Source organism: Pseudophryne corroboree, chromosome 7 (genome assembly GCF_028390025.1).
Source record: "Pseudophryne corroboree isolate aPseCor3 chromosome 7, aPseCor3.hap2, whole genome shotgun sequence".
Classification (NCBI taxonomy): domain Eukaryota; kingdom Metazoa; phylum Chordata; class Amphibia; order Anura; family Myobatrachidae; genus Pseudophryne; species Pseudophryne corroboree.
In genome coordinates, this window is record NC_086450.1 from 18,094,151 (window position 1) to 18,118,408 (window position 24,258).

Here is a 24,258-nt window from a genome sequence, read left to right on the forward strand (position 1 = left end):
GATCTGCGTCTCTCATCCACACGCATTACTTGTTCACACTCAAAATTACAGGACTTTACCCGGGCTTCACCCACTCTGTGGAATGCCCTCCCACGCACAATAAGACTCTCCTCTAGTCTCCAAACCTTTAAATGTTCCCTGAAAACTCACCTCTTCAGACAATCCTATCAAATTCCAGACCCACCCACATAACCTGCAGTGCTTCCCTATCTAATTACATCCCTTCTGTACAGTACTGATAACATCACATATCTTGTCTTTCTTTACTCTCACACCCTCCTGACACTTTGCCAAAATTGCTGGGTGATCATATCATACAACCCATTAAGAACCTAGCAATCTGGTGGACCATTATGCAATAGGTAGCATCTATCCTTGTGTATACATGCCCATTTCCCTATAGAGTGTAAGCTTGCGAACAGGGCCTTCCTACCTCTCTGTCTGTTTTTACCCAGTTTTGTTCCATTTCTGTTGTTCTAATTGTAAAGTGCAATGGAATATGCTGCGCTATATAAGAGACTGTTAATAAATAAATAAATAAATAAATAAATAATACTGTGGTATAATGTGAATTTTGGCTCATACGGTGTGGCATATTATGAATTTCGGCTCATACTGTGTGGTATAATGTGAATTTTGGCTCATTCTGTGTGCTATAATGTGAATTTCGGCTCATACCGTCTACTATAATGTGAATTTGGCTCATAATGTGTGGTATAATGTGAATTTTGGCTCATACTGTGTGGTATAATGTGAATTTTGGCTCATACTGTGTGGTATAATGTGAATTCCTGCTCATACTGTGTGGTATAAAGTGAATTTCGGCTCATACTGTGTGGTATAATGTGAATTTTGGCTCAAACTGTATGGTATAATGTGAATTCTGGCTCATACTGTGTGGTATAATGTTAATTTTGGCTCATACTGTGTGGTATAATGTGAATTTGGCTCATACTGTGTGGTATAATGTGAATTTGGCTCATACTGTGTGGCATGTTGTGAATTTTAGCTCATTCCATGTGGCATAATGTGTAAGGGGCACCAGTACTAGATAGTATAAGGGGTTCTACTGTTGTGGTGCATTATTTGTATAAGGGGTGCATGGTGTGGTAAACTACACTTAAGGACACCCCTCCTTTTGAGTGACCACACCCGCTTTTCCAGAGCGCGTGCGCATAATTACAGCCTTCACTTTTACATAACCCCACTTCAAAATTTCCACCTTGACCACTGGACAAATGGTATGAGGAATGTGGTGGAAACGTGATGGGTGCTCCTGGGCGGTGACTGGAAGGTGGCCAGAAGTGCAGGCAAAAATGGTCAGAAACAATTTGAATAAAGTCACAGGTGGGCGAACGGCAATAAATGCTGCCTCTGATTCAGGCGCAATATGGTCCATGTGGAGGAATTCCTGTCTCACTGTCTGACGTATGTATCATTGTAAGGGCCAAAACAATGTAAAGTTTATTGCAAAGCAGATGTTATTTGTAGCATGAGCGTCATTAATGTCAGTAAATGCTGACCCCATTATTACAGCCCCCTAATCTTCTCAGTGTTATGGATGATGGGCTGCAATGAACCACTTACAGAACAGAAGGTGGCTTTTAGAGAACTACAGTACGTGTATGGGTTGAACGACTTCTTGAGTTTTGTTGCAAAATTTTATGAATAAAATAAAAAAACAGTTGGGTCCAATTCTGACCAATACAATATCTGTGTGGAGTTTTTTTTTATGTCCTCCACTTGCTTGTGTGGGTTTCTTCTTATATGTGCTCCAATACTTAAAGGTAGGTTAACTAGATTCCGTTCTGGACAATGAGTTTCAGAATAAGAGATGCCATCCATGTATTATTATTCCTAATCGGGATGCGGTCATGTGACCGACCCCGGAATCCCAACACCACTCGGAAAACTGGTGCCGGAACACTGACCGCCGCCATCCTGAAGTAAGTATTGTGTTCACTGTTAGGGTGCGGGTGAGGTGGGGTGGGGGGTTAGAGTTACGCATTAGAGGGGGAGTTAGCCATAGACACTACCCTAGAGTCTTAGCCCTAGCCGCCACCCCCCACAGTCTTATCTCTAGCCTCCACCCCAGGCAGCTCTGCTGTAATATTGTATGGTAAGTTGGTAACTTATTAATTTACCAATAATGAACCCATCATACAGTTTAATATCCAGCACCACAATCCAGAATCTTACTGTAGTAAAGGAATAAATGTATCCATCGATGTTTAGCACAGGTACGACATAGAAATCTACTTGCTTCAGGAGCTTGTTTATCAAAGGTTCGTTCTGTCTTGCAAGCATCTGAAAATAAAACAAATTAAGGTGTATGAAGTTTTGACGACAACACAGTGGGCGGCCAATGCATTTTGGTTGTTAGCGAACAGAATTCGTAATGAGCCGTCAGTTGCACGTTGATCATCAAGTTTTATGAAACCTTCAGTCTTTGGGGGGTCATTCTGAGTTGATCGCTCGCTGCGGTTTTTTCGCAGCGCAGCGATCAGGTCACTACTGCACATGCATATGCACCCCAATGCGCACGCGCGTCGTACGGGTACAAAGCGAATCGTTGCTGGGCGATGGATTTAACAAAGAATCCATTTGCACAGCCGATCGCAAGGAGATTGACAGGAAGAGGGTGTTTATGGGTGTCAACTGACCGTTTTCAGGGAGTGCTTGGATAAACGCAGGCGTGTCCAAGCGTTTGCTGGGCAGGTGTCTGACGTCAATTCCGGGACCAAAAAGACTGAAGTGATCGCAAGGGATGAGTAAGTCCAGACCTACTCAGAAACTGCAAAAAACATTATCGTCCCTCTCGGCTGAACACGCGTTCGCACACTTGCAAAGCGAAAATACACTCCCCTGTGGGCGGCGACTATGCATTTGCATGGCTGCTAAAAGTAGCTAGCGAGCGATCAACTTGGAATGACCCCCTTTGAGCCTCATTCTTTCTATCAGATTAACTAATGAGCAAAACTCTTCCAAAATTTCTCATTGCTGTACTGATGTTTTGGTGCCATGAAAAAATTGCTGAGGGGCCCAGAACCAAGTTTGGGTACCCCTGTCAGAAGAGGCTTATAACAGCTGAGCTCATAGTTCCTGTGATATAAGGTTTAGGGCCTACAGTAAGTCAGACCTGATCGCTGTTGTGCGAATTTGCAGAGGTTTGCGATCAGATAGTTGCGAAAAGCTATGCAAGTGCCAGTCAGATGCAAATCCGTTCGCAACTCACTCACCATCTAATGATTTTTCCAGTCTGTGCAGTCTGCCCAGGATCTACTCCTACAGTGTGATACAAACAGGCTGATTGGACCAGAGTTGACGTCACACACCCGCCCTGAAAACGCTTGGGAACGCCTGCATTTTTCCAGACACTCCCATAAAATGGGCAGTTACCACCCACAAATGCCCGCTTCTACTCAATTAACATTCGATCGGCCTAGCGCTCAAAAAAGACGCTGATTTATTTCACAGTTTGGCCTCACGCGTGCGCATTACAATCCGTACGCATGCGCGGTCGAATGATAATCGACCACCTTGCGGTTTTGCACAACAGCAATAAGGTCTGAATTAGGCCGTTAGTATTCACTTTTAGGTAACAATAACGGACAGCTGATTATTACTCTTGCTGCAAACAGTCATATATCAAAAGTATATCCTGGAATTTTACCTCTTTCACAAACCACTGGCAGTACGCGGGAGCAATCCATTCCCGAGCATGGATACCGCAGTCCATGAATATAACTTTCTTTGTTCTGGCTGCGGGGAATCCGATCTGCAAACAACAGATATACACCTTGTAGAGAGGGGGATGCAGAACATGCAGACGTACTTCTACAGCAAAAAACAAACCTGAGTATAAATAAAGTAGGATTGCTTTTTTAAACAACTAAATGTTCATAAGTTAATTGCAAGAGTCTCCTCGTGGGGTCTCACATTTGCTGTGGTCTTCCGCATTAGCATAGGTGACAGCACTTGAATAGACAGTACAATATTCTCGGTGACAAGAGTAGAGTCTTCATTGCTCATTCTCTAGCGCAAGGTGAGTCCTAAATGGAGATTGTACACATGCCCCCTACTCAGATAAAATGTGGCTGGTTTGCTGCTAAGGTGCATTGCAGATCTGCTGGATCAGGAGCCGGTGGAAATCAATTTGAGAAGTTAAAACATTGTTGTAAATTAAATGAATGGAAGTAAGATTTATGATTTATGAGGTTTGAGGAGGCTGAGGGTCTGAGGAGACTGAGGCTCTGAGGAAGGTGAGGCTCTGAGCTCCAAGTAGGCTAAGAGTCTTAGCTTTGAGGAGGCTGATGGTCTGAGGAGGCTGAGAGTCTGAGCTCTGAGGAGGCTGATGGTTGAGGAGGATGATGTCATGAGATCTGAGGAGGCTGGGGATCTGAGCTCTGAGGAGGCTGAGGGTCTGAGGAGGCTGAAGATCTGAGGAGACTGAGGGTCTGATGAGGCTGAGGGTCTGAAAAGGCTGAGGAGGCCAAGGCTCTGAGCTCTGAGTAGCCTGAGAGTCGTCTGAGCTTTGAGGAGGCTGATGGTCTGAGGAGGCTGAGAGTCTGAGCTTTGAAGAGGCTTATGGTCTGAGGAGGCTGAGGGTCTGAGCTTTCAGGAGGCTGATTGTCTGAGGAGGCTTAGGGTCTGAGCTCTGAGGCAGTTGAGGATCTGAGCTCTGAGGAGACTGATAATCTGAGGAGGTTGAGGGTTTGATCTCTGAGAAGGCTGAGTGTCTGAGGAGGCTGAGGGCTAAGGGGCTGAGGGGCTGAGATTTGAGGAGGCTGAGGGTCTGAGGAGGCTGAGAGTCTAAGGCGGTTGAGGGTCTGAACTCTGAGGAGTTTAAGGGCCTGAGCTATAAGGAGGCTGAGGGTCTGAGCTCAGAGGAGGCTTATGGCCTGAGCTATGAGGAGGCTGAGGGTCTGAGCTCTGTAGAGGCTGAGGGTCTGAGCTATGAGGAGGCTGAGGGTCTGAACTCTGAGGAGGTTGAGGGCCTGAGCTATAAGGAGGTTGAGGGTCTGAGCTCTGAGGAGGCTGATGGCCTGAGCTATGAGGAGGCTTGGTGGAGCTAGAGTATGAAAAAATTACAGTGATGGATGAGGGGTTGCAGATGATTCAGTCACGAAGTGGTGCAAGAAGTGTCTATTATATGACTTAAACAGTCTCCCCTCTGGTCACATATGAGAGCGTGTGCGCAATCAGACCTGAAAGAGGATGGAAATATTACTTCATGGTCCTTCAACCTTCATTCTACCACAAAGTGGAGGACAAAAACATAAGACTGTCATGCATGCAATATGGCACATATAATTATCTGACTTACTTTGAAGTAATAGATGGGACGCTCCTCATATGTATGTGTCAGGAGATGTTGTGCCACCAAATTACTGTGTTTGTCTTTAATAAGTTCCATCCAGGTATAAATCTGTAACAACACAGCTTCTATTAGCATCTACAGTATCTATCTATCTATCTATCTATCTATCTATCTATCTATCTATCTATCTATGATTATCCCAGCTCCTGGCTTACCTCATCCATCGGATGGTATTCGGTATATGTATACGTGTCCAGGGATATTGCCCTTGCCTTGTTGTCACTCACAGGTCGGCTGTCAATCAGCTTCTGCACATCTTCAATCATGACCCTACAGAAGAACAGCAATGTAACAATGTGTGACAGGGAAGATTATTCCAGCCCCAGTGACTATGTGAATGCTGTCACTGTAGTTATATATTATAGCCAGATAGCCAAGAAATGTAAGTTCTTCTTCTGAAAACCTGACTACTAACAACACTACTGACCTATTACAGTCAGGTCCCATTGTACTATTAAAAAATTGTCTTGCCTGCTAGTATATTGATCTGTACCTTCAGGCTCTTTGTATATGAGAACTCATGAGGACTTAGGGAAATGTCAGATTTGCACTTGGTCAGACCATGAGGCCATGGCAGTGGGGCTCATTTGTTTCTAATTTGCATGCAGAGAAAATACAACCTTGTTTTGCATGTAACAAACACACACTAGACATCTATATTATTAAGGGGGCTATTTATTGATTATTGGGCTCCAGACGTGATCATTATAATTTGTTATTGTTGCTACAATAAAATTACTGTTTGCTCCTGAGGAAGCTGGATTTGAGACACCAGCGAAACGCGTTGAGCCTGCTGTACACCTACCTGCTTGTTGGGATCTACTACCCACGCTGGCCCACTTGGTCACTCTCAGTTTTGCAAACTAACTTCTGGTGCTTAACCCACTGTGGATACAATTGGAACCGGATGTACTCTGTGATTCCCCACAAGGTGGACATACTGCACATGGGTCACTGAGATCAACCCTTTGCTATATCATCAGAACAAGCAAATAACCGATTAAAGAGGTACTTTTCAGTGAAATCCCTATTGGAGTGAATCCTAGCCAGCACGGACAGATTATCCCTATATTAATATATGCAGGTCTTTATGTGGTTATCAAAACCTTTTAGCATTTGCTTTTAATATGTCTATTTGATAAATGTATAATTTCTTTTTTATAAACCGTTCAGAGATTCTTTATTCTTGTCATTTGGTCCATAACAGCCAGCGCTGGTAATCTCTTGTTGTTTCTCTTAGTATTAGGGGGACTTACCACCCCCATACCAGCTGCTATTGATAGCGCACCATAAACACTCACGTTCATCTCTGTTTGCCCAAATGTATGTACAAACACATGCCGGGACATGTAGGAACAGGGGTGATCACTTTACTTCTTCTTCGGGACCCTGCAGCGCTGCTGCGCAAGCGCCGTCTGCTGACCACACCTGTACAGGCGGCCATTGCCAGGGGGAAGGAGGATCCTACAGAGCCTAAAGATCCATCATCGGGCTATATTGGTCTTTGTTTGTATATTGGCTATTGCCCTCTAAAGATTGTGTTAGCTACCAGAGCTTGGTCAATTCAGCAATAAAGCAGCCATCATAGAAACCTATGGAGGCTGCTTTTGTGGTTAAAAATAGGGGACCCTTGCAGACCCCTGAATATACATTTGGGGATACTGAGTATCCCACAAAGACTAATTGATAAATAGGTTCCATAGAGTTGGATAGATGTGTTGGATAGATGTATCCCCAGGTGTGGATCATAGGGTTGACAGTAACTAGGTTGACAGTCATTAGGTCGACCACTATTGGTGACTAGGACGACACCTGAAGTAGGTCAACACGGTCATTAGGTCAACGTGAACAAGATCAACATGGAAAAAGGTCGACATGAGTTTGTTTAATTTTTTGGGTGTCACTTTCTTCATAAAGTGACCGGAAACCCCAATTAGTGCACCGTATCCCTTCGCATGGCTCGCTTCTATCGCCGTGCTTCAGACAGGTTACTATTCCCAATCGTGATCCACATGGATCGTAAGAAAAAGTAAAAAAAAAATTGAAAAACTCATGTTTGCCCTTTTTCCATGTCAACCTTGTCAATGTCGCCTTAGTGAACATGTTGACTATAGACCTTGCCAACCTAATGTATGTCGAGTAATAGTGGTCAATCTAATGAGTGTCGACCTACAGTAAGTGCTATCTACCTAAAGACTGGATCCCTTCTCCCCTATCCATCTCTGACTCTGTCTGCACATTTTAAGTTTGACCTCCCTGCAGCACAACATGGCTTTTCTTAGGGGCAAACTCTAAATAAGGTCCTTTCTGGGGATGGTATTTTAGGACCTCTTGGGTGGCACTTTAGATCCTGGCTCTGGTGAGCCACAATGGCACTAAGGGTAGTTGTTGAGCAACTTCCCTTTTGCGAGGTAAGTTCTCTCTGCCCTAAAGGGCGGACCTGTGGTTCTACGTTGAGGTTGGGCTCAGTGGTGCTATTACAATAAAGGGGTGGGGCCTCATTGCGTCTGTGTCTTACAACCACCTCCATTGCTTAATTCTGTATGTGGCTACAGCTGGGAGTGGCAATGCTGTCTCGGCCGTACGTTAATTTATATATATAATAAAGCTGAAACCTTATACTGTCACTCATTGTGTCTGTGTATTTATTTCAGGTTTAAGTTCTGAATGTGGCCTAGGTTGATCCTCATAGAGTCCATCAAATGATACTAAGCTTAATACAATGCAGTCATTTACAATAAAATAACATTGATATACTGTAAATGGACTTTTGATATATTGATAGATTTATATACTTTATTTAATAAATAAGTAGGTATCACACTATACTACTATCATTTTGTTATATAGTATATTGTAAGTACTGGGAGGTAATTTCTTTCCTTTTGATGGACAGCTAGTATATACTGTATCTACAACTGAGAGCCATCATTGGTGTGTAATCAGCATACTTATAGGGAATGTTCTGTTGACCAAGCTTCTCCTTCATCTGCGGCACATTGGAGACCTGGACCCGGACGTGCACCTCTCTCCCGCTGTATATCTCTTCTACGATATCTGGCTTCCACAAGTCAAGCTGGACAAACAGAATAAATAAGTTATTGTAAAGAAATCAAAACATCGCTTTATAAATAAATTATTGAAAGAGAAGCTTTTAGTAAATCGGAAAGTTTGGATGTTTCTGAAAATGAAATGTAACAAGGGGAATTCTTTTCTTCTATTGGACATGGAGTAACTGCATTGAAGAATCCAGAACAGTAACCATCCAGCTCATGGCCAGTCATGGTACATCATGTCTGAAGAGATGGGTTCTGTGGCAGTGTGCCCCCTTCACTCCTCTTGAGATGGCAGATGAGAAAGGGAGGGGCAAATATTGCCTAGCGCACTGCAAACCTTCATTTTGAAACAGCTATTAATCTTTGTAACTATATTAATGTGTTTCACAATATTGTTTCATCTTGGTTTAGGATCTTAAATTATGCGTGGATGCTCAAGGTCATTGGTTGTCACTAAGCAATAGCGTATAGATCCAATGGCCACACAAATTCAGTTTTGTCTTTAAAGAAATAATCATGGTACTCATTGAGAACTCTGTGTTAGTTGATTTTTGCTAGTATGTATGATTTGAAAGAAGTCAACGCAGTTCATGGAGACCTGTTGACGCATTCTGCCACATCTCTATCTGCGCAATCTTCCAGAGCCCCACTTTTCTTCTGCCTTTGCTGTGGTTGTTTGGTATCCACCAATCAATTAAGAATGGAATCGGGTACAGTCTCCCACTCCTAAACTGGCCCCCAACAGATGTTGTTGGAGAATTAACAGTCATTGTAACGTGAATGACATCTGGTGATCCAAAGAGCTGGGGTTCTTCTTCTTGTTTTTTTAATTTGCGATTTTGCTTCTAGATTTAAAGTGGTGATTTTGTTTTCAAGCATAATCAACTGGTTTGCCTATTAAAATAATAATTGCTTTAAATCTAGCAGTAAAACCAATTGAAAAGCCTATTCTTCCTCTGCCCTGCATTTGAATGTACAAGGACAGAGATACCCGCTGCATCTTTACACATGGCCATCGGTCACGCCATTGAAATTTGCACCAGCCCCATGACAGGTACAGATTCTCTGCTGGAGTATGGCCTCTGCAAGGGATTAGGTGTCGGATGGGTAAATGTTCTATAGAGGCACTTATGATGCCTCTGTAGCTCTCCCTGCTTTTCCTCTTATCAAGTTGAAGCAGGAAGCAATAACGCAGAGACGTATTATCATATCGGCCACCGGAGTGGAAACAAAGAACTCCCCTCTTCGGTGATCCGTGCAAGACCCACAACGCTCCAGTCTAGTGCTGATGTGTTGTGTGTTACATTCTTGCTGGCCCTATTGCACATGCCATGAGTTATTGCCAACTATGTAAGTGCCGAATAGCGCCGATTATTACGCATTTGGATCTTGCCATCTCTTCTTACATCTCCCATTAAGTTTGCCACCAGTTATGCAACACACATGTGACACTCCCATAACACGCCCATAAAATGGTACATCTCCATGCATCATTCTGAATAGCCACCTCCCAGTCACTGCCCAGGAACATCCAATCCATTTCCAATAAGGGTTGGACTGGTCATCTGGCACTTCTGGCAAATGCCAGAGGGGCCAATGACCAGATAGGCTGGTCCAGATCTGAAAGCCTGGCTGAGCAACTCTGCTTGGCCAAATGGAACACATTGAGGCAGGGGCTGTCCAAGCAGCTCCACCACACGGCGCTCTGCACGGCTGCCCGGCAATCAGAGACAGGAGCTGGCTGAGTAGCTCTGCCTCGGGAGCTCTGCTTAGCTGCCTGGCAATCAGAGATCTTGGCTGGCCACATTCAGTTTTGGTCCACTTACATCATGATACAGATGCTGAGTTATCTTCTTCTTCCAAAGTTCAGTACTAGGTTTGTTTTTCAAAGAAACTTTCTGCTGCAGAACATAACTATAGTAACATTAGTTTTAAAGTAATGTAGGCATTTATTGGGTTGTGCAATGTTCCCTACCATAATCGTTATTGATGTCAAGAACTTACAGTAAATTCAGAAATTTACACCACTTAATGAGCAACAAACCTGTTATTCATCTCCGGATTTGACCTTCTTTTCACCTTTTATTGTGGGACTAAGAATGTCCCGAGATACAAGACATCTAGTAAGTAGGAAGCACGCACAGTGCACCTGCTTGCTTTTGCAAAGCAAGCAGTCAGGTCAGGGCTGTTTTAATAGCATTGGTGGCCCTTAGCACAGCAATGCACTGGGGCCCCTATCCACCCATTAATGGAAATAAATAAATAAAATCATAAATTACCATTCCTGCGGTGCCTTTTCTCCACATGCTTCCATACAGTGAATGGCTATCAACACTCTAATTGGTGCATAGCTCCAGCCATCCACCAACAGCCATTCTCTGACTGGCTGCAGGCTGGTAGGCAGGTATAGGATACTGCATTCTGATTGGTTGATAGTTTCAGCCATCAATCAATCAATCAATCAATCAATCAGCAGCATGTCTCACTACAGGCTAGGAGGCAGGCAGAAAATGCTGCCTGGCTACTCTGATTGTGTGTAATTCACAACTAGAGTGGCTGCTCAACATACTCTGCCTGCCTCCCAAGAAGCTGCAGAAGCACCAACCCAGGAAGCAGGCTACCCCTGGCCCAGCCAGGCAGAATTGTGGGGCCCTGGGCAGCTTCCCAGTGTGCCTATATGTTAAGATGGCCCTCAGTCAGGGTACAGACAAGGGTTACTTCAAGTTGCAAGGTCAATGTCAAAATCCAGGTTTTATTATACAGCAATAAACATAGGTAATAGCAGGGTATAATTCCTGAACAACATAGAATTAACTACTACTTGAACTAGTAATTCAATTAATTACATAAGTACACTGTAGAGGGCATAAAAAGGGGGCATTAGCCTTATTGCGCACAGCAGACAAACTGAAGCCTGAGACCTGTGTCTGGTGATTTAAAGCCCCCCTCATATTCTCTGCATGATCAGTGAAGTGCCACTAGTGGAACCACTAGGCCAGACATTATGGATGGCTCACCTGGACTGCACAAGTGAGAACAGCCCAGCAACTTATATAAGAATCTGACTCTATGCCCTTCTTCTACAAGCGACTTCCAGGTGTTCCAGGTTTGGTATCATTTTCTTTGGAAAAGTATTGTATTTACCTAGGAGCATTAATATTCTTAATAAGTTCCCAGGAATTTCTTTCTATGCCACAACCTTAACTTTTGATCAAGAGATACAATTAGCAATGAGATATACAAGAGCACAGAATCCTTTCTTCAATATATTCATCCAGTGGAAACATCTTGATGGGAGGATGACTCAAGGATGATGAAGAAGATTAAGATACTGGTTTATCCCGAGATACAGTCCATGGCAAATGTATCTTACTGTACGTGGATATATCTTATGTGGAGACATCGGTAATTGGAGCTTCATTGCAGAAAGTAAGAGTACCAAAAGAGGGAAGCAGTTAGCTTCCCAACAGATGGGATCCCGGTGGTTGATATACCGGCGCTGGCATCCCAAAGTAGGAGGCAATGCTGGCGTCCAGATACCGCCACCACATGGGATGCCGGCATCAAAATACAGACAGCCGGCATCCCGGTCATCCAGACAGCGGGATGCACAGGCGTCCTGCTGCGGGAGGGAGGTTAGTTTTAGGCAGAAGGGGGGGTAAGGGTTATGGAGCAGGGCTGGGAAGGTCAGGGTTAGGGACCGGAGAGGGAGGGTTAGGGTTAGGCACATAGAAGGGGAGGTTAGGGTTAGGTATCAAGCAGGGAGGGTTAGGTTTAGGCAGCGGGGAATTGAGGGTTAGGGTTAGGCACCCACAAGGGAGGGTTAGGGTTAGGCACCCACAAGGGAGGGTTAGGGTAGGGGGCAGAGGAGGGTTAGGTGACTTAGTGGGGGGCTGTTGGGATTATGATGGACAGGATACCACTCTCGGTATTCTAACAGATGGCATCCTGTCCATCAACAAATAATACTGATCCCCCAAAAGACTGGATCTTATATTTCCTTTGAGTGATGTACTAGACTACTGCTACCAGACTTGTAGCTCTCTTTGCAGTTTTTGATTTCTAGAAACATTGATATTGGGTGATTTTGGGTATAGACTGTGGATTATATTTGCAGTTTGCATAGAATGGAGTGAATGAAGTTGAAGGTGAGCTCAGATACCTGCTGTAGAGTTGAATGTTCTGTTCCGGACATTGAGTAACTCTCTCGGTTGGGTTGTTTTTTGTTGCTGGTAACCAGAGGACATCTTTACAGAAATGTGAAATCTTTGTGGTAGGTAGTGATTGCATCATTGATTTAATTTAGATTTGGATGCCTTTCTTACAAGGAATGGTATTAGGTTCTAAAATTAGCTGATTACACAATAGGAGGAACTGATTAAGATCATTTATCTGATTGCCTGTGCCAGGAAGGACTCTTGTCTACTGATTGAGATAATTAAAAAAAAGTAGGTATTATTCTATAGGGATGGTTTACTCCAAGTTAATAAAAATATAATGTATTCTTACCCGCCATTGTTTTGTTAATTCTTGTAGATACAGAACCTGTTCCGGTGTCTGTGGGGTGACTTTTAGGACTTGATCTCTTAAATAAGGAAAAAAATTAAAGATTAAAAATTTGACTTGGGAAATAGTGGTAGAAAAATACTTAATGCTGCCTGTGGAGTAAATACCATCCTGTTTTCATATTACCAAAGTTATATTTACAGTTTAAAGTATATGAAGGAGATGTATCAAGTCTTGGGGGAGATGTATCAATCCTTGGAGAGAGATAGAGTGGAGAAGTTACCCAAAGCAACCAATAGGCTTCTGTCATTTATCTAGCACAGTCTATGAAATGACAAAATCTTTATGGGCAACTTCTGCACTTTATTACATCTCCCATTTTAACACTTTTCTAAATACATACCCCCTGGATCTTGAAAGCATTTGTAAAATTTAGCTGACATGGTTTTGTGAGATATGTGCCCACTTCCATTGTTTTTCATGTTGTCCTGATGTTTTGTACCCATGGGCCATTTGATACGTAATTAGTAGTTCCTGACCTTTCTCTTCTCATTTGTCGTGAGCAGTTGTCATAGGAATCAATGATGTAAAGATGTCATATGTAAAAACTGCATGCACATACGACGAGATGCGGGCAGACCTGCGCTAGAAGTATATGCACCCGATTTACTTCACAAATATTTTAAATACACTTGATTTTAGAATTTTTGTTTTGATAGCAAAATAGGCATTCGCTTTTAGACTTAAATGCAATGAGAATTGTTTAGAAATTCTGCAATACAGAACAAAGAATTCTCCTTCCCGTCTATGCATAAAATCTGTGTAATGTAAATATACTGTATGTACATACAGAAGTTCCAGAAGCTTATCAGAGCTGAAGATGTGGCAGATAAGGTTGTGATCATGGAGTGAGATACAGTCCTGCAAACGTTGCACATCTCGGCTGTAGTTCCTCTATAGGAAACTGCAGCCGGCAACATTTAGCAGCCAAACACAACAACACAAAAATTGGTTTAACACAGTCCGATATCTGCATTTAGCTGCAGATTCAATGTAAATATAATGTCACAATTCCCAAATTCAGTCATTGTATGAGATCTGACAAATATTCTTTTTCGGTGAATGCAATTGATTGCTCTCATTGCTGAAAATGGGGGTCATTCCGACCCGATCGCTCGTTGCAGTTTGTCGCAGCGCATCGATCGGGTCGGAACTGCGCATGCGCTGGCGCACTGCATGGCAGTTGTCGGTGCCCAGCGATTGCCTCTGAGACAGAGGCAGTCGCTGAGCGGGAGGGGGCTGAACGGCGGTGTTAAGCCGCCGTTTAGTAGGCGCGGTCCGTCCAACGTAGGCATGGCCGGACCATTGGGGGGAGTTGCGCGGCCAGCAGCAGCGATAGACAACTCCCGGACAGCAGCAGGAGCTGCGCTGGCCGGGAGTTACTCCACAGATACAAAGGCATCGCCTCTGTGCGATGCTCTTGTATTTGTGCGGGGGGGCACTGACATGCGGGGCGGACTAGCCCTGTGCTGGGCGTCCCCCCGCATGTCTGAGTTTACGATCGTAGCTGTGCTAGATTTAGCACAGCTACGATCAACTTGGAATGACCCCCAATGTGTCCAGTTTGTTAAAAGTCTCCAAAACCTTAATCTGCCAATCCACTCCTGACGAGCACACATGCCAATTCCGGCTTCCATTTCCTGGTAGATAATGCAATGTGTAGCTACCGGAATTCAGTGCTGGCAAGTTACGGCATTCTATGTAACAAATTTCAGATTTAGCAGTGATGTAGCAGTATTAAGGTGTCCATTTATCAACGAGTGATAAATCTTATTGTGAATTATAAATCTCGTTGCGATTGATGGATGGTGCTCCAGCCAATCAACTCCAAACTGAACACATGACAGTTAAGAGCTGATTGGCTGAAGCACTACAGTATTTATCATATGCAACAAGTTTTATCATCCACAACGAGTTTTATCACTTGTTGATAAATGAGTCCCTGTGCTTGATACAATTGTTAATATTTTTTTGGGCAATGGAGTTATACATCAGGCAGCTATTAGGGCAATTCCCCGTTCTGCTAATGCTTAGGTTGAGGGATTGGGAAAATCCAACATATTGGCAATCCTTATTTTGCCGATTCCAAACCCAAAAATTACTACGATTGGTGAACCAGGAATTTTTAACATGCTGTATTTTTATCGATTCCCTGACGGAATGCTGACCATCGATGTCTGCTGATCACTGATCATCGGCTCAGCATCGGCAGAGCAAGGAATTGTGACTCAGATATTTTGCCTTGCATTAATTCCAATGTTTGTCTTTATATTGGTACTAAGAACTTGTCACTTTGCTTTTTTTCAGATTGAGACATTTATTTTATTTTAAACCTTTGAGTTAAAAATAATTTTTATCATTTACTATTGTAGTCTTACAGGAAGCATATTTTTTTTAGAAATATTGTATATTGTATGTTCTTTTATTGTGAAGAATATCTTAAATAATAAATGCTTAAGAATTTCCACTTAATGAATAAATATGCCCTTTGGTGTACAAAGAAAACAGAAATGAATTAGAAGCTGAGCCATTTTTCTTTGTGTAAGTGTAATCATTTCATGTACAGGTTGAGTATCCCATATCCAAATATTCCGAAATACTGACTTTTTTGAGTGAGAGTGAAATAGTGAAACCTTTGTTTTTTGATGGCTCAATGTACACAAACTTTGTTTAATCCACAAAGTTATTAAAAATATTGTATTAAATGACCTTCAGACTGTGTGTATTAGGTGTATATGAAACATAACCGCATTCTGTGCTCAGACTTGGGTCCCATCGCCATGATATCTCATTATGGTATGCAATTATTCCAAAATAAAGAATAATCCGATATCCAAAATACTTCCGGTCCCAAGCATTTTGGATAAAGGAATCTCAACCTGTATTCACCAAGGTTCCTGATTTGAAGAGATGAAGCTTAGACAAAACAAGAGATGGATGGATTACATTGAAAATGGACCCAGTCAATCGAAAACCTGTTTTTTCTTCTCCAGGTGGATCAAAGTGCATCTCATATGGTTATTATAATCACTAGTATCATTCATCCACCGTATAATCAGTTAATTATAATTAAAAAGTTTTTTTTTAAAGTTTAAATTCTATAGTCATGGTGAGACTAAACAGTTAATTTAGGCTTTCAAATATTTTGATTTAGTGTTTCTCAGTAAATATCTGGGATGATGTGCCTATGTGTTTATATGAATAGTCATAGAAGAACAAAGAAAAAATAAATCCTGCTTCTAAAAAGTATATATTCTCTCTTTATAAGCCAAAACATTACATTTATTGAAATCGATGCAACATTTTAGGAAGTGTCTGGACTTTAGGCAGATGTGTAATGTTTAACTTATTAAAGACCAGTAAGATCCGATCATGCTGACGGAGCGCTTAGTTTAAGTGTTCTACAATAATCCAACAACGTCTTTATGGCAGTCCTTAACTGCAAGTTCTTTAGTTTCATATTTCCAAAGTATTTATTTTCTTTATGACATTTTATTACATCATATAGAGTGTTTGCAAAGTCAATTATGTAAATTATAAATTAGGGTAATTCAACAGGAATTTCAGACTGGGAACATTGTAGTCATACAAATAAATTATTTCTACAAAGTCATCTGTTATAAAAAAAAATACTTTTCGTACATCATTAACTTAAGATGGAATGGGGTTACATGGAAACACTCAAAGAACGCAATAATTGTCACTTATAGGTATAGAATGTATTTTAAGATTTATTAATTTGTTGAACATACAACATCAACCAGCAATTCATATTAGACTGGAATGCAACAGGTTATGGGTTTAAATCCTGGGTATGGCAGTACATTGAAATGTGTTATTTATTAAAGGGTATTGTAACTGAATAACAATGAGCTCTAAAGTTAAGTGACTGAATGTGGTTTAAAGAGAATTTGTGTCCAAATCCATTTTCGTGCAGTGTTCTATAAATGTGTGAGAATCAATCTTTCCCTCACATCAGGGACTGCCCCGTCTGCAGACCCCTTGTAGCACCATATAAATAATAGATAGTAGTAATAATAATAATAATAATAATAAATTATAATAATGGCTGGATTTTTTCTGTAGTATAATGATATTAATTTATACTTAGGTACCGATAAGCATATCCATATGAATAAAAAAATGGCATTCATGGCTGACACAGACTATTCGCAAGGAGCTCACAACTTAAACCGGTAAGTCTAGTAAGCCTGATTACTGAATTGATGGCCAGCCAATCAGGAGGAGTCTCATCTTTCACTGCATCATGTATTTAATAAATGGGAACAATATTGTCTAATTTTTTAATAAAGGGGGAAACTTTAAGTTATTAAAGTACTACATGGGCACACATAGTAATGGGGCCACTTGGCTTAATTTCTTTAAAACATAGGTAATGTCAGTTTACCTTAATCTGCAAGTTATTTGGATGGTGTTGCCATAAATAACTGGGTATTTGACCTTTTAGCTTGCAAACCAATGGATAGCATATCTCTAAAGAGATCGGCACAGAAAAACATGTAAAGAACATATAAACTAATAAATCCTTTTACCTGTGTTTTTGTGTTTTCAGTACACTTTTGTGGGTTGCACGTTACTAATGCAATCTATTTTTTATTCAGTAATTTATATTGATATTTTAAAGGTTATTCTAAAGAATTGATGATGATGATGATGATGATGATATATTTAATTGTTACTGGCTTTGTGGACAGAATTTATTTCTATTACTCAATTTCTGCTACCCAGTTTTATGATCTAAATATAACAAGAAAACATGCATACATAAGATGTAATTGACTTTGCACCTTTATAATATAATAAAATGTCATAAAGAAAATAAATATATTGGCAATATGAAAGTAAAGTATTTGCAGTGAAAGACTGCCATAAACACATTGTCGGATTATTGCAGAACACTTAAAATGAACGCTCCATCAGCACACACGGATTATATTTAGTCTTTAATAAATAAAAAAATTACACATCTGCGCAAGTCCAGACACTTCCAGAAACGCTGCATCAATCGCCAATAAATGTAATGTTTTAGGTTTTACAGAGAGAATAGTGCATATTCTTTTTTAGAAGCAGGATTTATTTTTTCTTTATTCTTTAAGTTGAGTTTTTTAAAGTTGAAATTCAATGTTTTAGTCTTCACTATGACAGTAGAAACAGATTCCAAAACTCATTAACAATGATTTAATGATTATACAGTAGATTTATGATACTAAGCATTATAATAATACGAGATGCACTTTGCTCTGCCTGGAGAAGAAAGAACAGGTTTTCCATTGAATATGCCCATTCTTAATGCAATCCACCCATCTCTTGTTTTGTCTAAACCACAGGATCTCAAACTCGGTCCTCAGAACCCCACACAGTGCATGTTTTCCATGTCTCCTCAAAGAATCACTAGTGAAATAATTAGCTTCACCTGTGGATATTTTAAAATGGGTCAGTGAGTAATGACAACACCTGTGCACCTGCTAGGTGACCTGGAAAGGTGTTAGTACCTCACCTTTTAGATTGTAAGCTCGCAAGAGCAGGGACTTCTTTCCTCATGTGCCTTTCCTTTTCTTACTTACACAAGTTTATACTACTTACTCCCTATGATGGCACCTAACCCAGGGTTTTCTATACCTGTCCTATATTGTCTTGAACTGTAAGTGCTGTTTTCTTGTTTGCTCATTTAATTATGTACTGTGTAATGGGCGCTGCGGATCCCTTGTGGCGCCATATAAAGAAAGGATAATAATAATAATAATAATAATAATAGGAGGTCTGAGGACCGAGTTCGAGAACCACTGATCTAAGCTAGAGTAGTTTTATTTTTCTTCCTATAAGGAACCTTGGTAAATGCATGATGTGTATCAATTATGAAAAATGTGGCTATATTGGAAATGATTACACATAGAGAATAATGGTGGCTGACCACATTTGGTTGCGTACAGCTCAGCATATAGCACAACATTAAATACATTTTTGTTTCCTCTGTACACTAAGGGGCCTATTTTTTAAGGAATATTTGTGGGAAAACCCGCAAAATATTCATTTGCAAGAGGTACCCACAAATATTAAGGATCTCCAGGATTTAAGAAGGAGGGAAAGTAGCAGATATCTCCCTCCATTTCCAACTGCAAATTACTTAACTTCTTTCTGATTGCTTGGACACATCTATGTAAAGTCCGGACTCTCTCTGAAATATTGCATGGATTGTCAATACAGTGTTTTGCCTATTATAGAGAGAATATAATATTTTATGAAGCAGGATTTATCTTTATTTTTCTATGGGTGTTCAGCAAAACACATGGGCATACATCATTCATGATATTTACAGGTAAACCCTAACTTCAACATTTTGAAAGTCAAAATTCACCATTTATTTTTCCTTTATGCAGTATGCCAAGTGCCAGAAAAAGTGATTTCTGTACTGTATTTGGATAAGACTGAAATGATAAACTCATAAGATAAATTAATTTTCAAAGGACGTATGCAATATACAATACTGTATTTCTAAAAATATGTTTCATGTAACTAAACATCACAAGTGAGAGTTGAAAGTATAGTTTTAAAAGTATCAACACTTGTAACAATTTTATCCCGCCAAAGATCTGCTATTTGAAATACAAGTTACCTTACATATACCCCTTCCACATCGCCAAAATAACCTGGGTTATTACCAGGTTGTTGCTGGGCCAACCCGAGTCGAGGTGCAGTGTGAAAGCGCCAAAGTGAATAACCGGGGTCGAGCAACCTAGCATTTCAATGTGGATTAAAAGAAGGGTTAAACATGTGTTGGACCCAGGTCGTTGTGCAGTGTGGAAGCTTATGACCCAGGATATACAACCCGGGTCTCAGGAAAAGGTGCTGATTGGCTGTTTATGAGTCTGCTCAGAGCAGTCCCCGCCCCTCCTTTTATTTCCTTTGAAACCTCATCAATGTGAGCCAGAAAAGTCCATTTAATATCACATCACAGTGTTTAACATGGGTGACCCGGGTTCAGTGTGAGAGGCACCAACCCGGGAATAACCCGGAAATAACCCTGAAATAACCGGGGTTGAAACTGCAATATGAAAGGGTCTGAGGCTTGTTGGACCCAGGTTCAAAAGCTGGATCCGATCTGGGTTTGCGATGTAAAAGCAGTATTACAGAGCCGTACATTGGGGGTCATTCCGAGATGATCGTAGTTGTGCTAAATTTATCACAGCTACGATCATTCACACTGACATGCGGGGGGACGTCCAGCACACGGCTAGCCCGCCCCGCATGTCAGTGCTGCCCCCCCCCCCGCAGAAGTGCAACAGCATCACACAGCGGCGATGCCTTTGCACTTCAAGAGTAGCTCCCGGCCAGTGCAGCTTTAGCGTGCTGGTCGGGAGCTACTCATCGTTCCCTGGACCGCAGCGGCTGCATGTGACGTCATACAGCCGCTGCGGCCCGTCCCCTGTTCGGTCCGGCCACGCCTGCGTTGGCCGGACCGCTCCCACGAAACGGTGGGCAAACGCCGCCGTTCCGCCCCCTCCCGCCCAGCGATCGCCTCTGCCTGTCAATCAGGCAGAGGCGATCGCAGCCCTGCTACGGCCTTCGGCCATCTGGCATGCGCCAGCGCACTACGGTGCCGGCACATGCGCAGTAGAGACCCGTTCGCTCGGCTGTGACAAACAGCAACGATCGAACGGGTCAGAATGACCCCCTTTGCCAGTACCAGATTCCAGTGGTGAAATGTTGCCTACATTTGTTCAAACTGTTAGTAAAGACAGAGAAATATAATATTTTTACGATATCATAACTTCCTTGAAATTAGGAATTTTACATTTGTATTTAATCTGCAGCTAAATGCAGATATTTCAGGTTTAAAACGCTTTGTTTTTCTTTGCATTATGTTGCCGGCTGCAGATTCCTACAAAGGAGCTGAAGCCGAGAAGTACGGTGTTCAGGATTGTATCTCCCAGCCTTATCTGCAACATCTGCAGTTCTGATAAGCTTCTGGAACTTCTGTGCTGTACGTAATATACAGTAACTGTATATTACACAGAGATTTCTATTCGTACATGGGAAGGAGAGTTCTACTTGCTGTATTGTAGGTTTATACATTGTTGTTTGTGTGTGTTGAAATCTAAAAGCGAATGTGTCTATCGGTATTAAATGTTTAAAAACGTGTGTGTACTCTTGGCGCATTAGCTGCATGCTTGTAGCAATCCGGGTGCATCTGCTACTGCTGCAACTTCGTATATGCGCTCAATTGCGATTTTTGGGAAATCCAATTTCTGAGGGATATTCAGAGTCCGCAGCAGTTTCTGCTAAAATAGCAAAAACTGCTATGGATAAAATCACACGGCGAGGCCGTCCAACATGTGCAGTTCCACTCAGAGATGCAATCGCAATCCACCCCTGTATGCGCAGCCAGGCGTATATCTCCTATGTTTGCACTTTTTATTTTTCTATAAAAATAATAATATATTTACATAGTGTAAAGGATAATTTTCTAATCTGTCACATTAAATTCAAGTTTTGCTGCAACATTTTTGAAAGTAACCCACGGCAGGTGGCTCTCCTCCCATGGGATCACTATACTGGATCTGATTTGAACTGGACCCCAGCAAATGCCTATATTGCTCTACTGTATCTACCGTTCAGGTGCTGTGGGTCACTTTTAAAAACTTTCCAAAGAAGAATTAATATTTAATATTTAATAATACACATGTAATCGGGTCATGTATTTATCATTACCATTCCGTCCTAACACTACAAGCCAGATGAAAATGAACAGCTCTTTATAAATGGGCTCTTCTTCTGGTATATCATTTATGTTTTGCATGTTTAAACGCTGGTGTAATGAAGTATGTTTCGTAGCATCTGCAGGTGTATACTTAGTAAAGATATTTTCCCTGTTGTGCTACCAGCGTATGAAGTATACAGAAACTCCAATTCTAGTCATATAAACATTGTGTCTACTTGTTTCCCTACCCAGGCTACAACTCTGTACATACAGAACATGTGTACATGTCAGTATCGCGTGTAGTTATATGTCTCCACCACTTCAGCGGTCTGGTGATAGGGGTACCTATGATTTGTACAGTGCCAGCAAGGATTGTTCTGTTGTTCAGTGTGACAGCTGTAAATCAGCGGATAATGCAGACAGTTACATCCGGTTTTCATATATGATATTCATGTTCAGGGCATTTATATTGAAATTTATTTTTCTTCCCTTTTGTTGAGTATACTACTATAGGCAATGCAACAGGGGAGAATATATAATGTATACTGGTCATCTGAATGATGCTCTGTCCGGTGTACTGGTCATCTCAATGATGCTCTGTATGGTGTACTGGTCACCTGAATGATGCTCTGTCTGGTATACTGGTCATCTGAATGATGCTCTGTCTGGTATACTGATCATCTCAATGATGCTCTGTGTGGTATACTGGTCATCTGAATGATGCTCTGTCTGGTATACTGGTCATCTGAATGATGCTCTGTCCGGTATACTGGTCATCTCAATGATGCTCTGTATGGTGTACTGGTCATCTGAATGATGCTCTGTATGGTGTACTGGTCATCTGAATGATGCTCTATCCGGTATGCTGGTCACCTGAATGATGCTCTGTATGGTGTATTGGTCATCTGAATGATGCTCTGTCCGGTATGCTGGTCACCTGAATGATGCTCTGTATGGTGTACTGGTCATCTGAATGATGCTCTGTCCGGTATACTGGTCATCTGAATGATGCTCTGTCCGGTATACTGGTCATCTGAATGATGCTCTGTCCAGTATACTGATCATCTGAACGATGCTCTGTCCGGTATACTGATCATCTGAACGATGCTCTGTCTGATGTACTGGTCATCTCAATGATGCTCTGTCCTGTATACTGGTCATCTCAATGATGCTCTGTATGGTGTACTGGTCATCTCAATGATGCTCTGTATGGTGTACTGGTCATCTCAATGATGCTCTGTCTGGTATACTGGTCATCTGAATGATGCTCTGTACGGTGTACTGGTCATCTGAATGATGCTCTGTCTGGTGTACTGGTCATCTGAATGATGCTCTGTATGGTATACTGGTCACCTGAATGATCCTCTGTATGGTGTACTAGTCACCTGAACGATGCTGTGTATGGTATACTGGTCATCTGAATGATGCTCTGTCCGGTATACTGGTCATCTGAATGATGCTCTGTCTGGTATACTGGTCATCTGAATGATGTTCTGTCTGGTATACTGGTCATCTGAATGATGCTCTGTCTGGGATACTGGTCATCTGAATGATGCTCTGTATGGTATACTGGTCATCTGAATGATGCTCTGTCTGGTGTACTGGTCATCTGAATGATGTTCTGTCTGGTTTACTGGTCATCTGAATGATGCTCTGTCTGGTTTACTGGTCATCTCAGTGATGCTCTGTATGGTGTACTGGTCATCTGAATGATGCTCTGTATGGTGTATTGGTCATCTGAATGATGCTCTGTATGGTATACTGGTCACCTGAATGATGCTCTGTCTGGTATACTGGTCATCTGAATGATGCTCTGTCTGGTATACTGGTCACCTGAATGATGCTCTGTATGGTGTACTGGTCATCTGCATGATGTTCTGTCTGGTTTACTGGTTATCTGAATGATGCTCTGTCCAGTAGACTGGTCACCTGAACGATGCTCTGTCTGGTATACTGGTCATCTCAATGATGCTCTGTCTGGTATACTGGTCATCTGAATGATGCTCTGTATGATGTACTGGTCATCTGAATGATGCTCTGTATGGTGTATTGGTCATCTGAATGATGCTCTGTATGGTATACTGGTCACCTGAACAATGCTCTGTCTGGTATACTGGTCACCTGAATGATGCTCTGTATGGTATACTGGTCACCTGAATGATGCTCTGTATGGTGTACTGGTCATCTGAATGATGTTCTGTCTGGTATACTGGTCATCTCAATGATGCTCTGTATGGTGTACTGGTCATCTATATGATGCTCTGTCTGGTATACTGGTCATCTGAATGATGCTCTGTATGGTATACTGGTCATCTCAATGATGCTCTGTATGGTATACTGGTCATCTCAATGATGCTCTGTATGGTGTACTGGTCATCTGAATGATGCTCTGTCATATATACTGGTCATCTGAATGATACTCTGTATGGTATACTGGTCATCTGAATGATGCTCTGTCTGGTATACTGGTCATCTGAATGATGTTCTGTCTGGTATACTGGTCATCTCAATGATGCTCTGTATGGTGTACTGGTCAT

At 41.8% G+C, this 24,258-nt stretch overlaps 1 protein-coding gene across 1 annotated transcript in view; it reads right to left on the minus strand.

The window, feature by feature from the left end:
* The window catches only part of LOC134943981 (carboxypeptidase O-like), a 28,223-nt gene extending 19,839 nt beyond the window's left edge, over nucleotides 1–8,384 (minus strand). Inside the window, exons 1-5 of the mRNA XM_063932531.1 lie at nucleotides 8,332–8,384; nucleotides 5,536–5,650; nucleotides 5,327–5,428; nucleotides 3,674–3,778; nucleotides 2,200–2,307 (exon numbers count right to left, since the gene is read on the minus strand). Coding sequence (XP_063788601.1) covers nucleotides 2,200–2,307; nucleotides 3,674–3,778; nucleotides 5,327–5,428; nucleotides 5,536–5,650; nucleotides 8,332–8,369 — 468 coding nt within the window. The 5' untranslated portion in view covers nucleotides 8,370–8,384. The remainder of the gene's footprint in view (nucleotides 1–2,199; nucleotides 2,308–3,673; nucleotides 3,779–5,326; nucleotides 5,429–5,535; nucleotides 5,651–8,331) is intronic.
* Nucleotides 8,385–24,258: the final 15,874 nt, after the last annotated feature.